The sequence below is a fragment of the Nerophis ophidion genome, linkage group LG29 (genome assembly GCF_033978795.1).
Source record: "Nerophis ophidion isolate RoL-2023_Sa linkage group LG29, RoL_Noph_v1.0, whole genome shotgun sequence".
NCBI classification, from domain to species: domain Eukaryota; kingdom Metazoa; phylum Chordata; class Actinopteri; order Syngnathiformes; family Syngnathidae; genus Nerophis; species Nerophis ophidion.
The window spans coordinates 14,494,623-14,512,352 of NC_084639.1; the positions used below are offsets into that span (position 1 = coordinate 14,494,623).

Here is a 17,730-nt window from a genome sequence, read left to right on the forward strand (position 1 = left end):
CCTGAATTGCTGCAGCAATACGGCGTGGCATGGAGTCCACCAGTCTGTTGCACTCCTCAGGTGTTATGAGAGCCCAGGTTGCTTTAATAGTGGCCTTCAGCTCTTCAGCATTGTTGGGTCTGGCATCTCGCATCTTCCGCTTCACAATACCCCATAGGTTTTCTATGGGGTTAAGGTCAGGTGAGTTTGCAGGCCAATGGTCCTTAAACCAGGTACTGGTAGATTTGGCACTGTGTGCAGGTGCCAAGTCATGTTGGAAAATGAAATCTTCACCACCATAAAATTGGTCCGCGGCAGGCAGCATAAAGTGTTCTAAAACTTCCTGGTAGACTGCTGCATTGACCCTAGACCTCAGGAAACACAGTGGACCAACACCAACAGATGACATGGCACCCCAGACCATTACCGATTGTGGAAATTTGACACTAGACTTCAGGCAACGTGGATTCTGTGCCTCTCCTGTCTTCCTCCAGACTCTGGGACCTTGATTTCCAAAGGAGATACAAAATTGACTTTCATCTGAAAACACAACTTTGGACCACTCAGCAGCAGTCCAGTCCTTTTTGTCTTGAGCCCAGGCGAGACGCTTTTGACGTTATCTCTTATTCAAGAGTGGCTTTACACAAGGAATGCGACAGCTGAAGCCCATATCTTGCATACGCCGGTGCGTGGTGGTTCTTGAAGCACTGACTCCAGCTGCAGTCCACTCTTTGTGGATCTCCCCAACATTTTTAAATCGGTTTTGTTTGACAATCCTCTCCAGGGCGCGGTTATCCCTCTTGCTTGTACACTTTTTTCTACCACATCTTTGTCTTCCCTTCGCCTCTCTATTAATGTGCTTGGACACAGAGCTCTGGGAACATCCAACCTCTTTGGCAATGACCTTTTGTGTCTTGCCCTCCTTCTTTAAATTATCAATGGTCATCTTTTGGACAGTTGTCAAGTCAGCAGTCTTCCCCATGATTGTGTGTCATACAGAATCAAAACAAAAGACCATTAAAGGCTTTTCCAAGTGTTTTGAGTTAGTTAGCTAATTAGAGTGTGGCACCAGGTGTCTTCAATATCTGACCTTTTCACCATATTCTAATTTTCTGAGATGTTGAATTTAGGGTTTTCATTGGTTGTCAGCTATAATCATCTCCTTTTTTGCAAAAAACACTTGAAATGTATCAGTCTGTTTGGAATGAATGTATGCATTCTACAAGTTTGACTTTCTAAATGGAATAATGAAATAAATCAACTTTTTCATGATATTCTAATAATATGACCAGCACCTGTATATATATGTATGTATGCATGCTTGCATTGGAGCACCTGCCTCAAAAAAAAATGTTGTTTGCTATGGTGCACTTCCAACTTAGCTTGGTACCCTAAAATTGCTTTTTTTGACACAAAATGTTGCTGATTTCTAAAACAAAATGCTCAAGTGGACATTTTGTATCAGTTGAAAAAACAATCTCCAACCTAGTTAACAGTTTTCTGTCCATTCTCGAAGGTGAAGGTCCCCTGTGGGGCGGCCATCTGCCTCGTCCACTTGGGTTGCAGTCAATAGTAGACAGAAACAAGTTGGAGCGAGGGGCATGTTTGTTTTGTACTTGGTGTATAAAGTTTATGTGGCATCTTGTTTGACGCTTTCTGCGCTAGTTAGCATGCAGCTGAAATCTAAAAGCTCCAAAAAGTCGAGCAAGTTCATTTCCATCAAGTCAGTCATCCTTTATTTCCAAAATTCTTCCTCAATTTTGAATTGACAATTAAAGATACCCTGCGGGAACTAACATACAGCAGTGTTTTTGTCGAGGCTAACAAAGAAGCGGAGACAAGCCTTAACGATGTTGTTTTAGGCCCTGCCCTCAAAAACATAAAGATTTCAGCGGTTTTGTTGGCTTTGATCGTCAGTCGTTTTTAAACATGATTGACATTAAATTTTTGGACTTCCCGTCTAAATTGAGGCAAGCACAATGCTAACATTAGCAGCGTAATTTTCTCTTGATGTTCAAACTCGGTAGAGAAATGACCAAGAAAGACGACCTGGGCCAATCCGGTGCTGAGCTGCATGTCCTGGCGGTGAGAGGCGTTCGTCGCTGGCGGGAAACTTCCGGCACGGCCCCGCAGAGTCTGCTTTAAGACCGAGCCTTCATGGACGCCAGCGGCTGATCGTCCTACTCAACCAGGACACCTGGAAGCGACATGACAAGACGTCTGAGAAGGCGGACATTTTTGGTATTATAACATGCGGGATTCCTGTTTACCAAGTAGTGGGGCTGGACCATTATGGCAAAAATAATAATCACGATTATTTTAATTGATTTTGTAATCACAAATAATCACACGATTATTCATTAATTTATAGTACCACAAATATAAATATAATTGAAAATAGATATAAATTAATAACAAAATAAACCTCAACAAGTAAAACAATAATAGTAATAACAAATTCAAATAATATATAAACAAAAACACATACAAAAAAAATCTGTTTTTCCGTTTTGTTTTTAATTCCGTTTTTTACCTTTTGTGTCAAATAAAATTGTATAAAATGTTTGTTAATTAAATGCAAAAATGCTCACAATTATTGGTTAAATACATCTTTGGACAATTGTTGTTTTACTAATATTTTAGGTCAGGGGGTGTCCAAACCTGTGTGTGTGTCCATGTGTGTGTGTGTGTGTGTGTACTAGTGTTGTCCCGATACAAAAATGTATTTCGATACTTTTCTAAATAAAAAGGGTCCACTAAAAATTGCATTTTTGGGTTTAATTTAACAAAAAATCTTAGGGTACTTTTAAAAAAAAAAAAAATAGTGAACATACAAGACAATTTGTCTTTTACTCCTAAGTAAGCAAACAAAGGCTCCTAATTTAGCTGCTGACATATGCAGTAACATATTGTGTCATTTATCATTCTATTATTTTGTCAAATTTTTTAAGAACAAGTAATAAAAAATGAATTATTAATCTACTTGTTCATTTACTGTTAATATCTGCTTACTTTCTCTCTTAACATGTTCCATCTACACTTCTGTTAAAATATAATAGTCACTTATTCTTGGCAACACTGAATTGGCCCTAGTGTGTGAATGTGAGTGTGAATGTTGTCTGTCTATCTGTGTTGGCCCTGCGATGAGGTGGCGACTTGTCCAGGATGTACACCGCCTTCCGCCCGATTGTAGCTGATATAGGCGCCAGCGCCCCCCGTGACCCCGAAAGGGAATAAGCGGTAGAAAATGGATGCACTTATTCTTCTGTTGTTAGATACTTTACATTAATTATGGACGATCCCACAAATATGGGTATCAATCCGATACCAAGTAGTTACATGATCATACATTGGTCATATTGAAAGTCCTCATGTGTCCAGGGACATATTTCCTGAGTTTATAAACATAATATAAATTTTAAAGAATGTAATCATAGTGGTATCGACTCAATACACTCCTGTACTTGGTATCATTACAGTGGATGTTAGGTGTAGATCCACCCATGGTGTTTAAAGGCCTACTGAAACCCACTACTACCATCCACGCAGTCTGATAGTTTATACATCAATGATGAAATATTAACATTGCAACACATGCCAAAACGGCCTTTTTACTTTACTAAATTGCAATTTTAAATTTCCCGCGAAGTGTCGTGTTGAAAACTTCGCGGTATGATGACGCATATGACGACGCGTGAGTTTGACGTCTCGGGTTGTAGCGGACATTAATTTCCAGCCCGATCCAAGCTATAAGTAGTCTGCTTTAATCGCATAATTACACAGTATTCGGGACATCTGTGTTGCTGAATCTTTTGCAATTTGTTCAATTAATAATGGAGAAGTCCAAGTAGAAAGATGGAGGTGGGAAGCTTTCAGCCTTTAGCCACAAAAACACAGCCGGTGTTTCCTTGTTTAAAATTCCCGAAGATGAAGCTTTAGTATGGATCAGAGCGGTCAAGCAAACATGGATCCCGACTACATGTCAACCGGCAGGTTTCGGTGAGAAAATTGTGGTAATAAGTCGCCTCTTACCGGAGACATCAACGGAGCTTCCGTCCTGCTGCAGCTGCCGTGACTTCCCTCAGAGACTCTGGAGTCAACACACCCGTGGCCACACCCCTCCGACTTTCAGGTACTATTTAATCTCACTAAAACACTAGCAACACAATAGGCAGATAAGAGATTTTCCAGAATTATCCTAGTAAGTGTGTCTAATAACATCTGAATCGCTCCCACTGCAATCGCCTTTTCTATTATTATTTTCTAGTCCTTTACTATAAATTTCCTCATTCACGAATCTTTCATCCTCGCTCAAATTAATGGGGAAATTGTCACTTTCTCGGTCCGAATAGCTCTTGCTGCTGCTGGCTATGATTGTAAACAATGTGAGGATGTGAGGAGCTCTACAACCAGTGACGTCACAAGCACATTGTCTGCTACTTCCGGCAAAGGCAAGGCTTTTTTATTAGCGACCAAAAGTTGCAAACTTTATCGTCGATGTTCTCTACTAAATCCTTTCAGCAATAATATGGCAATATCGCGAAATGATCAAGTATGACACATAGAATGGACCTGCTATCCCCGTTTAAATAAGAAAATCTCATTTCAGGACTTTAACATTGTGTCGCCGGTGAGCTGCGGTGTATAGTGAAGCATGTTAGCTATTCTTCGTCATACTTGTAAGAAACTTACTTTATTTGTCGCAATGGAGTCAGGGATTAGTGATTTAGAAGTAGCTACAACACTGCGTACTGCGAATGGACTTTAGCCGCTAGCTACCTAGCCACGTCTTAAAGCACCTCTTCCTGAGGGCGTTTCAGTGTAATAACTTAACCTTTATCGTTAGTTTTCAAGCCAAAATAAGTCCATTCTCCCTTTTCTGTTAACACACTGTGTCTGCTTGTAAGTACTCCGTGATTGTGCGCTGCCGAATATGCTCCTCTGCTCGTACACCAGCAATGACACTGCGTGTTGGGGACCGGTACTTTTTAGAGGCGGTATTGTACTGAATATGATTCATTAGTATCGCGGTATTATACTTATACCGGTATACCATTACAACCCTAGTGTGTACATATTATCTTAATATGATTGATATATCAATCAATGTTTACTTATATAGCCCTAAATCACTAGTGTCTCAAAGGGCTGCACAGACCACCACGACATCCTCGGTAGGCCCACATAAGGGCAAGGAAAACTCACACCCAGTGGGACATCGGTGACAATAATGACCCAGTGGGACGTCGGTGACAATGATGACTATGAGAACCTTAGAGAGGAGGAAAGCAATGGATGTCGAGCGGGTCTAACATGATACTGTGAAAGTTCAATCCACAATGGATCCAACACAGTCGCGAGAGTCCAGTCCAAAGCGGATCCAACACAGCAGCGAGAGTCCCGTTCACAGCGGAGCCAGCAGGAAACCATCCCAAGAGGAGGCGGATCAGCAGCGCAGAGATGTCCCCAGCCGATACACAGGCGAGCAGTACATGGCCACCGGATCGGACCGGACCCTCTCCACAAGGGAGAGTGGTGTGCCACATTCATATTGGATATATAATTGGCTATTAGGAGTATGTGAAAGTTTTACCCCTACATTGTTTATTTCCATGATCCATGATGACCTTCTTAAAGTTTGTAATCAATCAGAAGTATCAAGCAGCTAACATGAGCCAACATGGATAAGTGTGGAGAGTGTTTTACACTTTTCCTATCATGAAGTCTCATGGATTTAAATGTTTTTTTCGTAATATCCACAATGTTCAGGATGTGTTATGTGTGATCATGTGTGTTCACCTTTATTGATTGATTGATGTAGACTTGTATAAGTAGATTGCGCAGTACAGTACATATTCCGTACAATTGACCACTAAATGGTAACACCTGGATAAGTTTTTCAACTTGTTTAAGTCGGGGTCCATGTTAATCAATTCATGTAGTGATGTTAATCAATTCATGATAGTGAATTGATTACATTAAGTTTATGTTAGTTGCATTTTTTGTAACCATGACTACAGAAGGTTGTTTTCATTGTGTCATAAAATAAATTCTGTGCTATTCCCCTCGTAGATTAATAAAACTCCTTTCTGACTCTGATTATTTTAAAGTACTTTCAAAGGTCATTGATCTGATTTACTCACATTGTCCACAAGATGGCAGCAAATATGTGGCATTCAGAGGTCACCTGATATTTAAGATGAATTTGCAATGCTTGGTTGAACTCGTGACGTTTTACGGGCCAAATTGAAGACGCTGGCAGGCCATATTTTGGTCACCCTTGCTTTAGGTCAAAGCATAATAATTGTGTAAATTTACCAATAAGTGTTTTGAGTGCATAATACGTGTGTAATGTACTCTTTTTGTAACCTTTATTTTGTTAGTGCAGTCGGACTGAATGTGGCACACCACGCTATTATTGTGAAGGGGAGGTGGAGGGTGCAGTGCTATTGTTCTTAGCTTGATGAGCAAAGAATGGCATTTGGGTAGTAAAAAAAAAAAAAAAAAAAGAGCGCGTTGCGACTTCCAAGTTACAGCTGCTCTTCTCCAGTTTGTACAAATACACTATATTGTCTAAAGTATTTGGCCACCCATCGAAATTATCGGAATCAGGTGTCCTAATCACTGGGCCCGGCTACAGGTGTATACAATTAAGCAATTAGACATGGAGACTGCTTCTACTAACATTTGTGAAAGATTGGGCCGAGCCCAGTGATTTCCAGTGTGAAACTGTCATAGGATGCCGCCTGTGCAACAAATCTAGTCGTGAAATATCCTCGCTCCTAAATATTCCTAAGTTAACTGTCGGCTTTGTTACAAGAAAATGGAAGAGTTTGGGAACCACAGTAACTCAGCCACCAAGTGGTAGGCCACGTAAACTGACAGAGAGGGGTCAGCGGATGTTGAAGCGCATAGTGCAAAAAATTTCTGCACAGTCAGTTGCTACAGAGCTCCAAACGTCATTTGACCTTCCAATTAGCCCACGTACAGTACGCAGAGAACTTCATGGAATGGGTTTCTAAGGCCGAGCAGCTGCATCTACAGTGGGGCAAAAAGGTATTTAATCAGCCACTGATTGTGCAAGATCTGCCACTTAAAATGATGACAGAGGTCTGTAATTTTCATCATAGGTACACTTCAACTGTGAGAGACAGAATGTGAAAAAAAAAATCCATGAATTCACTTTGTAGGAATTAAAAAAAATGTATTTGTAAATTATGTTGGAAAATAAGTACTTGGTCAACCATTCAAAGCTTTCACTGATGGAAGGAGGTTTCGGCTCAAAATCTCACGGTACAATGCCCCATCATTCTTTCCTTATCACGGATCAATCGTCCTGTCCCCTTAGCAGAAAAACAGCCCCAAAGCATGATGTTTCCACCCCCATGCTTCACAGTAGGTATGGTGTTCTTGGGATGCAACTCAGTATTCTTCTTCCTCAAAACACGACGAGTTGAGTTTATACCAAAATTCTATTTTGGTTTCATCTGACCACATGACATTCTCCCAATCCTCTGCTGTATCATCCATGTATCCATAATGGTATAAACTCAACTCGTCGTGTTCGGAAGAAGAAGAAGAATACTGAGTTACATCCCAAGAACATCATACCTACTGTGAAGCATGGGAGTGGAAACATCATGCTTTGGGGCTGTTTTTCTGCTAAGGGGACAGGACGATTGATCTGTGTTAAGGAAAGAATGAATGGGGCCATGTATCGTGAGATTTTGAGCCAAAACCTCCTTCCATCAGTGAGAGCTTTGAATGGTTGACCAAATACTTATTTTCCATCATAATTTACAAATAAATTCTTTAAAATTCCTACAATGTGAATTCCTGGATTTTTTTCCCATATTCTGTCTTTCACAGTTGAAGTGTACCTATGATGAAAATTACAGACCTCTGTCATCATTTTAAGTGGGAGAACTTGCACAATCGGTGGCTGACTAAATACTTTTATGCCCCACTGTAGGCATACATCACCAAGTCCAATGCAAAGCTTCGGATGCAGTGGTGTCAAGTGCGTCGCCACTGGACTCTAGAGCAGTGGAGACGCGTTCTCTGGAGTGATCAATGATGCTTTTCCATCTGGCAATCTGATGGACGAGTCTGGGTTTGAAGGTATCCAGGAGAACGGTACATTTCGGACTGCATTGTGCAGAGTGTAATATTTGATGGAGGAGCAATTATGGTGTGGGGTTGTTATTCAGGAGTGGGGCTTGGCCCCTTAGTTCCGGTTAAAGGAACTTTGAATGCTCCAGGATACCAAAATATTTTGGACAATTCCATGCTCCCAACCTTATGGGAACAATTTGGAGCGGGCCCCTTCGTCTTCCAACATGACTGTGCACCAGTGCACAAAGCAAGGTCTATAAAGACATGGATGACAGAGTCTGGGGTGGATGAACTTGATTGGCCTGCACAGAGTCCTGACCTGAACCCCATAAAACACCTTTGGGATGGATTAGAACGGAGACTGAGAGCCAGGTCTTCTCGGCCAACATCAGTGTGTGACCTCACCAATGCGCTTTTGGAAGAATGGTGGAAAATTCCTTTAAACACACTCTGCAACCTTGTGGACAGCCTTCCCAAAAGAGTTGAAGCTGTAATAGCTGCAAAAGGTGGACCAACATCATATTGAACCCTATGGGGTAGGAATGAGATAGCACTGCAAGTTCATATGCGAGTCAAGGCAGGTGGCCAAATTCATTTGGCAATATAGTGTATGTTACAGCGATGATGTCGTTCACAACAACACAAGCAGATGAGATGTGTTGTGTGTGTTTGGATTGTTCTTGCGAGCTTTAGCTTGCTAGTTTAGTCGCTGTTTCAAGTGACCGTTTCGACATTGTTTGATTTCTGGCATGTTTACGTGGCGAATGAGCGTTCCTAGACACATTATTTTCCCCAAACAATTGTTTCTTCTCCTTACAATGACAACATTTCAGTCACATTTAGGTCATTTTCCCTAATATTATTTTCCATTTATTCATGGATTATGTGACTTATTCCGCGGTTACTGCAACCTGGAAATCATACGCCTTATCTTTTTTGTTAAGTTCAGCGATTATTGGTTAGCGCTGTGTCAAAAAAAAGTAGTAACTATGATGAGATCACAGACGTCTTTTTTCCCCACTCATACGCTCACTCACCTGTTTCCTGTTACAAGCTACGCAATTTACATGCAAGTTGCGCGGCCCATTAATTCTTTTTAATCCAATTATTATCTTTTCATGATCATGAGAAGCGATAATCAAAATCAAAAAGTGATTATTGTCCAGCCCTACCAAGTAGTAAGTAATAAAAATGTCACCTGCTTTTGCTTGGTTGACCCTCTTCAATCCTCTAAACCGTGGAGAAGCTTGCGGGATCCACCTGGTTCATCTTCAGGTGGTTGTCTAGAATCTGGAAGATCTCTTGGATGTTTGGTACATAACCCGACTGAAGCTTCGACCAGATGGGAACGTCTGCGGCAGCACCAAGACGACCAATTAAGAGTCAGTGTTTGATATGAGGCGACGGACCAAATCAGACGCACCATTGAGAGTAACTTCAAAGGCTCCGGTGGACAGGAATTGGGTCTCCATCATGTTGCAAAGGAAGAAGGCCATCAGACAGGAGAAAATCTGACGAGGACAGTTGGCGTTAGCCTGGGACGAGTCGACATGAGCTGTTGGCATGGCAACCACCCACCTTGTTCTCCTGACTCCAGGTCCAGGCTCTGGGCGTGTTGACGCCGAGCATCACGAACACGTTCTGACCGCTGACGATCAACAAGATGGAGAGAAGCTTTACATAGGAGATCAAGTTGCCAAGAATCCTGTGGACGCAGCAGACACCAGCTTGAGGCTTACAGAACAAACTCCAAACGTTTTCCAGCGAGGGCTACATCAGTAAAAATTGTAGGATTAAAGATACTAAAACATAGGTCAATAAATATATTGGTACACTGTCTCAACACAACATCCATATTGTTTTATTGGTAAGAAAGCATATTCCAGGTAAATGTGCCCTACATCAGTGTTTCTTAACCCACTGTTGGGGCACTTGTAGTTGCAAAAAAATATTTGTTTCTCAGCTGCAATCCGCATGGGCCGCAGAGGTACTTAATTGCAATAAACTTTTCTACCACTTGTGGCAGTAATGACAATGTCAAACAAACAGAAGAAGTCTGGTGCTGAAGTCATAGATAAGTTTCTTAAAGTGCAAAAATTATGACTAAAGCAGTGAAGCTGTGTTTTCATTTGAACTTTAATTTTATTCTCAGTTTAGTTAGGAAACATTCGTTATTAATTCAGTGGTGACCGTCAATCTTACATACTGCATCCTCTCTATTCTAATCTTCTCCTGGAGGGGTATGCTGCCTGCAAATTATGTAGATCACACTTCTCCATTGAACACGGTGGCCGAACGGATATACTCATTCATGAACAGACTATTTATATACATATATATAAGAAATACTTAAAAATATTTACATGTCATATGACTTGGTACTTGAAGCATTCTAACTATTAGCATGTTAGTGTTTGCTTTCACATTTTAGCATTGGCACACAAATACCCTCAAAATTGCTTCTTGTATTTTCTTGAATTGCCGCCGGGGCGCTTATTAATTCAAAACCTCTTCTCACTCCGGCACTTACCAAAGGCATGGAGTAAAAATTTAATTGTGATGTAAGGATACCATCATGAAAAGCCCATTTAATAAACAAAACGTTATTGTGGTGTTACATTTACTTATAAATGAAATCAATGCCAGCTCATTCTGATCAAAAGCATCGATAACTTGTTTATAGAAGTCTTCCTGATCTTTCTTCAGTTTTAAAAGTCTCTCTGTCTCGATGGAGATCCTCCTTTATTACATCCTGCTTCTATTGAAAGTCCAGTTTAGAAAACTGCTATCAGACCGCTGCTATCAGTTAGCTCGGCTCCTCGAGTGCGGGCGACGACTGAATTCTTTTTTTTTTATGTCACTGGGTCAGTGGAGTGTGGATGTTCTAAGAATATTTTTTTTTATACCGCTAGCTAGCTGTGTTGACAACACAAACCACGCCAAAGTTCCAGATGAATATTTTAAAGGCGTTTAAACGATGTGTTTTACTCCCGTTGAACGCTAACACGAGAAAAAAAAAAGAAATTATTCTCTGATTCGACTTGGTTTAAAGTGTTCAAACCTGACTTGTCATAGCTTGTTTGGTTAAGTGGCCGTGCCAGCAACTTCAGGGTTCCAGGTTTGATTCCCGCTTCCGCCATCCTAGTCACTGCCGTTGTGTCCTTGGGCAAGACACTTTACCCACCTGCTCCCAGTGCCACCCACACTGCTTTAATTTTGTAACTTAGATATTGGGTTTCACTATGTAAAGCACTTTGAGTCACTAGAGAAAAGCGCTATATAAATGTAATTCACTTCACTTCACAATTCCCCTTGGACAACTCCCCCTCCTGTTCTGCTCCGGGTGTGATCTCTTTATCCCACCGCTGCCAACATGAAGTGTTAATGTATAGTTAATACACTGGGTATTTAGGACTGGAACATGCTTTACTTCAGCCCGGTTGTTTATGTAGCCAACAAAGGTCCGTCGTGCACCCACTGCGTCATATGCGTCCCAGCACAATCACGTCACACATTTCTTTTCTTCTGCAGCCGAATAGTCGCAAGAAGGATCACTAGCGCCCTCTACCACCAGGAGGCGGGAGTCATTTAATGACTCATATTTAACAGAAGCAGCAACGGTATTGTGACGGTCTCAAGCCGTCGTCTTGCGGGTTCCCAGGACCACCAAGGAAGGATATGGCTTGAGCAGTTTGACTTTGTTTATTTTTCAATGAAACCTCAGTCCAGGTCGCTCTTTCGCTCCTCCTCTCCACTCGCTCAGCGTCTCCTCGCTGCCATCTTGGGCAGGGCTACAGCGTACCCTGCCTGTCTGTTGGACCATCGGCTCCACAGGTATATTAATAAAACATAGCTGCTTACTGTTCTTTTTAGAATACCGGTATTCAATAGCTTGGACCTTAAATCCTACTGTATAGCTCTTAATCTTCTTCCCTTTATGTGATTTCAAATGATTGAAATCAGCCTCCATCTTGAAAATGATGACAGAGGAAGTTTCACTCGTGACGTCACGAGTTTGACCTGGCGGTAATACTAAGCACGCACTAATTATTTTGCGAAGAGTTTGACCCGGCAGTATTTCAAGGCAGGCGCATACTATATGCCCTGCGGCAATTCAAGGAAATACTAGTTTCGTTCTAATTTAGGATGTTTTTATGTTGTCTCTACTATGTGTCACCTGCAAATAAAAACCAATACCCCCAAAATTGCATATTCTTGTTTTTAGTTTCGTTCTAGGGCAACACAGTGGAACAGGGGTTAGAGCATGTGCCTCATAATACGAAGGTCCTGAGTAGTCCTGAGTTCAATACCGGGCTCAGGATCTTTCTGTGTGGAGTTTGCATGTTCTCCCCGTGACTGCGTGGGTTCCCTCCGGGTACTCCGGCTTCCTCCCGCCTCCAAAGACATGCACCTGGGGATAGGTTGATTGGCAACACTAAATTGGCCCTAGTGTGTGAATGTGAGTGTGAATGTTGTCTGTCTATCTGTGTTGGCCCTGTGATGAGGTGGCGACTTGTCCACGGTGTACCTCGCCTTCCGCCCGAATGTAGCTGAGATAGGCTCCAGCGCCCCCGTGATCCCGAAAGCAGTAGAAAATGGATGGATGGATAGTTTCGTTCTAATCTAGGATGTTTTCATGTTGTCCTTAGAATGTGTCGCCTGCCAATAAAATTCAAGCTGCGGTCCCCAAATGTATCACAAGGTTCTTGTGGTAAACGCCTAATTGGTCCTGCTGTAAGAAGCGTTACAAGTTAATGATCATAGGTTCACGTCTAAAAAGGTCACCTGTTGAGACGGGTGGGGGGGAAGTTTTCGCCTTCAATGCGCATGTCTGGGTACAATTGGCTGATAGCCCGGGAGTACTCCTGGAATGCTTTATTGTAGCCTCAGGAAATACTGGAAACACACACATGCAGACAACAAATTAGTGTGCATACAAACTAGAAGTGGGTACAGGTATTCATCAAAGTGGGCTGTTTTAATACTGGGACTAAGGGAGAATGGAAAAAAAGTGTGTGTGTCCTACACACATGCCAAGTTAACTTTCAGTTTCGATCAACTTCAGTGGACGTAAGGATGGGACGAGAACGACCATTTAAGAGATTGTTTGCACTTCTTTGTTTAGAATACATTTCTAGTCACCTGTAATCATTTTAGACAGCCTTACAATAATAAAAGGATCTGGTGGACTATTCCCTTTTGAAAGGAGGGTCTTAATGGACAGTGATAGGGATAGGTTTTTATTGTCATTGCACAAGTACAACGAAACTTTGTTTTCAGCACAAACCTGTTCAAGATTAGACAAACAAACAGTGTTACAGGGTTACAGAACAAGAACGGTGATGGGTCGCCATAAGGGGCCCCGTAAACGATGGGAAAAAGGTCAACGCTGGGGAAGGATGAGTAAAAAAATACAATCTAGACTGGGCTCCTAAGGGGGCCCAGTCTGGAGTGGAAAAATACCTCCATAGCAAAGCACATATACATATTACAACATACATATTGAGATATCTAGCAACAGAGGGAAGGTAGTTTAAGGTCATGGTGGTAGGCCGCAGCTCTCAGGCGCTGACCATCCATTCATCACCCCTACGGCATTTGCGTCGAGGGCGTTGGGTTGGGGGGGATGGGGTGTGTATGTGTGGCGTATATATTTTTGTGGATGTGTGTGTGTGAGCCCGTAGTGTGTCACTGTTCCGCGGCCTTGATGTATTGTGCAGTCGCTAGTTCAAAGTCAACAACAGGTGTGTGTCCATGAGAGACAAGAAGGGAGTTTGTTGTGTCTTCGCTGCAGTGTCTTTCGAGAGAGTCTCGAAAATCCATATTTAGAATGATTTGTATGCGAGTGAAAATAAAATTTGCTTTTCACTCTAAATTGTCTATGACTGGTCCTCAAACCTGCGGGGTAGACAGTCCGATGTAATCCACAGTTCTTCCCGCATCCTCTAATCATTTGTGGCAGCTTTGGGGTACAGTTTAGCATTTACTAGAAAATACGTGAATACATAAAAGAGGAAAAAATACATATTTTGGGGAGCACGTGAAAAATATGTGAATACATACATAAGTTGAAAAAAAGTCATGATTTTGGGAACGTTTAGTGTTTGCCAACAGATGTAGCATGTTTGCTATCGGTCAAGTGGAAAACATGTTGATACATAAAAAGTGAAAAAATACATGACTTTGGCACATGCGGCCCGTTAAGCTTTTCATTCTGGCCCGTCGGACATTCCAAATTAATTTTTTTTACATCTTTAAGATGGAAAGTGTAGCTGCCATTATGATGTGCAGTGCTGTTTTCAAATGACTGTAAGTCTTTAACTATACAAAGTATTTCAATGGTTGGAACCTGCGCTTATGGATAATGTCCCAGTTACTATGGTAATCTAATTAGTTGCTATGGTCATCTACTTAGTTACTATGGTAATGTAAGTCACAGCAGCTCAGACGAGCCACCAAGAAGTGGGTGGGGAGCTTTTCATGACGCGGGAGGAGATTTTCACAACTAAGTTCTGAAGCTTAGTGATGTATCCGATTTATCAGAGTGTAGGTGGGTTTATTTTGTACCCCTTCGCGTTCATATTTCACTGTTTGTTGCATTTTTGTTGCGTTTCACTTGATTGTAAAATGTGTTGACCGAAAGGGGGTGTGACAATCATATTTTGTCAATATTCAGTCTTTTATCCTTTATAGAAAAATTTAAAATTCCGTCATGTTTTTAAAGGGAGTCCGTCATAATGTTGTTGTCATTCAATCAGACGTTATTGTGAGGTTTTGTATTAGTGTTCATAAAATAGATATAACGGCCCCCAGACACATTTTTTTCTCTAAATGTGGCCCCTGAGACAAAATAATTGGCCAGGCCTGGTTTAAACAGTGATAAAAACTAAAACGCAGGCTACCAATATTAAAGGCCTACTGAAACCCACTACTACCGACCACGCAGTCTGATAGTTTATATATCAATGATGAAATATTAACATTGCAACACATGCCAATACGGCCTTTTTGGTTTACCAAATTGCAATTTTTAAATTTCCCGCCAAGTGTCCTGTTGAAAACATCACAGTATGATGACGCGTATGATGACGCGTGAGTTTGACGTCACCGGTTGTAGCGGACATTTTTTTCCAGCCCGATCCAAGCTATAAGTAGTCTGCTTTAATCGCATAATTACACAGTATTCTGGACATCTGTGTGGCTGAATCTTTTGCAATTTTTTCAATTAATAATGGAGAAGTCAAAGTAGAAAGATGGAGGTGGGAAGCTTTTAGCTTTTAGCAACACAAACAAAGCCGGTGTTTCCTTGTTTAAAATTACCGAAGGTGAAGTGAATTGTATTTATATAGCACTTTTTCTCTAGTGACTCAAAGCGCTTTACATAGTGAAACCCAATATCTAAATTATATTCAAACCAGTGTGGGTGGCACTGGGAGCAGGTGGGTAAAGTGTCTTGCCCAAGGACACAACGGCAGTGACTAGGATGGCGGAAGCGGGAATCGAACTTGCAACCCTCAAGTTGCTGGCACGGCCACTCTGCCAACCGAGCTAAACCGCCCCGAAGGTGAAGCTTTACTATGGAACAGAGTGGTCAAGCGAACATGGATCCCGACCACATGTTAACCAGCAGGTTTCGGTGAGAAAATTGTGGTAATAAGTCGGCTCTTACCGGAGTTATGAGCGGAGCTTGCGTCCTTCTACAGCTGCGGACTATTACCTCCTCCTACCGGAGACACTGGCGGTCACCACACCCGTGGCCACACCCCTCCGACTTTCAGGTACTATATAATCTCACCAAAACACTAGTAACACAATAGGCAGATAAGGGATTTTCCGGAATAATCCTAGTAAATGTGTCTAATAACATCTGAATCGCTGTCACTGCCCTCGCCTTTTTTTTCCGCCTTCACTCTTATCCTATCCTCATCCACAAATCTTTCATCCTCGCTCAAATTAATGGGGAAATTGTCGCTTTCTCGGTCAGAATCGCTCTAGCTGCTGGTGGCTATGATTGTTAACAAAGTGAGGATGTAAGGAGCTCTACATCCAGTGACGTCACACACACATGGTCTGCTACTTCCGGTAGGGGCAAGGCTTTTTTATTAGCGACCAAAAGTTGCAAACTTTATCGTCGATGTTCTCTACTAAATCCTTTTAGCAAAAATATGGCAATATTGCGAAATTATCAAGTATGACACATAGAATGGACCTGCTATCCCCGTTTAAAGGCCTACTGAAATGAAATTTTCTTATTCAAACTCACACCCAGTGGGCAAAGAGAACTCACACCCAGTGGGACGTCGGTGACAATGATGACTATGAGAACCTTGGAGAGGACCACATTTGGGGGAAACCCCCCCACCTGCCGTTTGACATGTGGTAGGGAACCATGTTCCCTTGACCGCTGTGTTCCATAGTAAAGCTTCACCGTCATCTTTCGGGAATGCAAACAAGGAAACACCGGCTGTGTTTGTGTTACTAAAGGCTGTCGCAATACACCGCTTCCCACCTACATCTTTCTTCTTTGACGTCTCCGTTATTAATTGAACATATTGCAAAAAGATTCAGCAATACAGATGTCCAGAATACTGTGTAATTATGCGATCAAAGCAGGTGATTTATAGCTACAATCCGTGACGTCACGCGCACGTGTCATCATACCACAACGTTTTCAACAGGATACTTCGCGCGAAATTTAATATTGCAATTTAGTAAACTAACCCAGCCATATTGGCATGTGTTGCAATGTTAATATTTCATCATTGATATATAAACTATCAGACTGCGTGGTCGGTAGTAGTGGGTTTCAGTAGGCCTTTAAATAAGAAAATCTCATTTCAGTAGGCCTTTAAACTCGACACTTATCGCTGACGCGCATGCGCAGTAGCTTTAAATAGCTAATTTCGAAACATCATCCATAGCATTCATAGTGTGTGTTTGTATATTTTACAATACGACAACTACTTTTCTATCCAATCAAATCAGTTTTTTAGTACTAAGAGCACTAGTAAAAGCTACAGTAGTGTTTAATGTGAGCTCATGTGAAACGAGTCAATGTTTTTGCTTGATGCTAACGGTTAGCTCACCAGTACTGGAATCTGAGCACAGGCCCGCTATACATTGTCGATTTGGCAGCTTTGCCGGGCTCCATCCCCCGATTCACGTCCACTGACGGCCCGGGTTCGCTGCTGTATGGCGGACTCGACCTGCCGACGTAAACGTCGCGGAGGGTGAGAGCCGTGAAGAGGAGCAGAGCCCCCACAAGCCCGGCCCGGCTATACTCCGCCATCTTGTCTGGCTGAGTTCCACTTCCGCCTTCAAAATAAAGCTATAAAAGGGAAGTACGCTAATGAAATATTTCATTTAGGACATAAGTGGTGTATTTTATACAAGTGATTCATCCCATATTTTTCATATTATGTTGCTTTATACCCCTTTATAAAGAATGATTTCATCAACGGCGGAAGTAATGTAATGTGAAATGTAGTGTTAATTTCCGGTCTGACTTTGATGACAATCCAGCGCAGGGCTCACCAACGCGGTGCCCGCGGGCACCCAGTAGCCCATAAGGGCCAGATGAGTAGCCCGCTGGCCTGTTCTAAAAATATCTCAAATAGCAGCACTTACCAGTGAACT

The 17,730-nt window shown here is 42.0% G+C and overlaps 1 protein-coding gene across 2 annotated transcripts; it reads right to left on the reverse strand.

Annotated features, from left to right (window-relative positions):
* Positions 1-1,688: 1,688 nt before the first annotated feature.
* On the reverse strand, positions 1,689-17,412 carry selenot2 (selenoprotein T, 2). Of its 2 annotated transcripts, none has more exons than XM_061892164.1 (6): positions 17,181-17,412; positions 12,880-12,990; positions 9,673-9,799; positions 9,518-9,605; positions 9,297-9,446; positions 1,689-2,176 (listed from the first exon to the last, which is right to left on the reverse strand). In XM_061892164.1, exons 1-5 carry the CDS (start codon positions 17,381-17,383, stop codon positions 9,325-9,327), a joined length of 651 nt encoding a protein of 216 aa, XP_061748148.1. In that variant the 5' UTR covers positions 17,384-17,412; the 3' UTR covers positions 1,689-2,176; positions 9,297-9,324. The 2 variants fall into 2 exon arrangements, with proteins under 2 accessions (XP_061748148.1, XP_061748147.1); XM_061892163.1 differs by having other exon boundaries at positions 9,293-9,446.
* Positions 17,413-17,730: the final 318 nt, after the last annotated feature.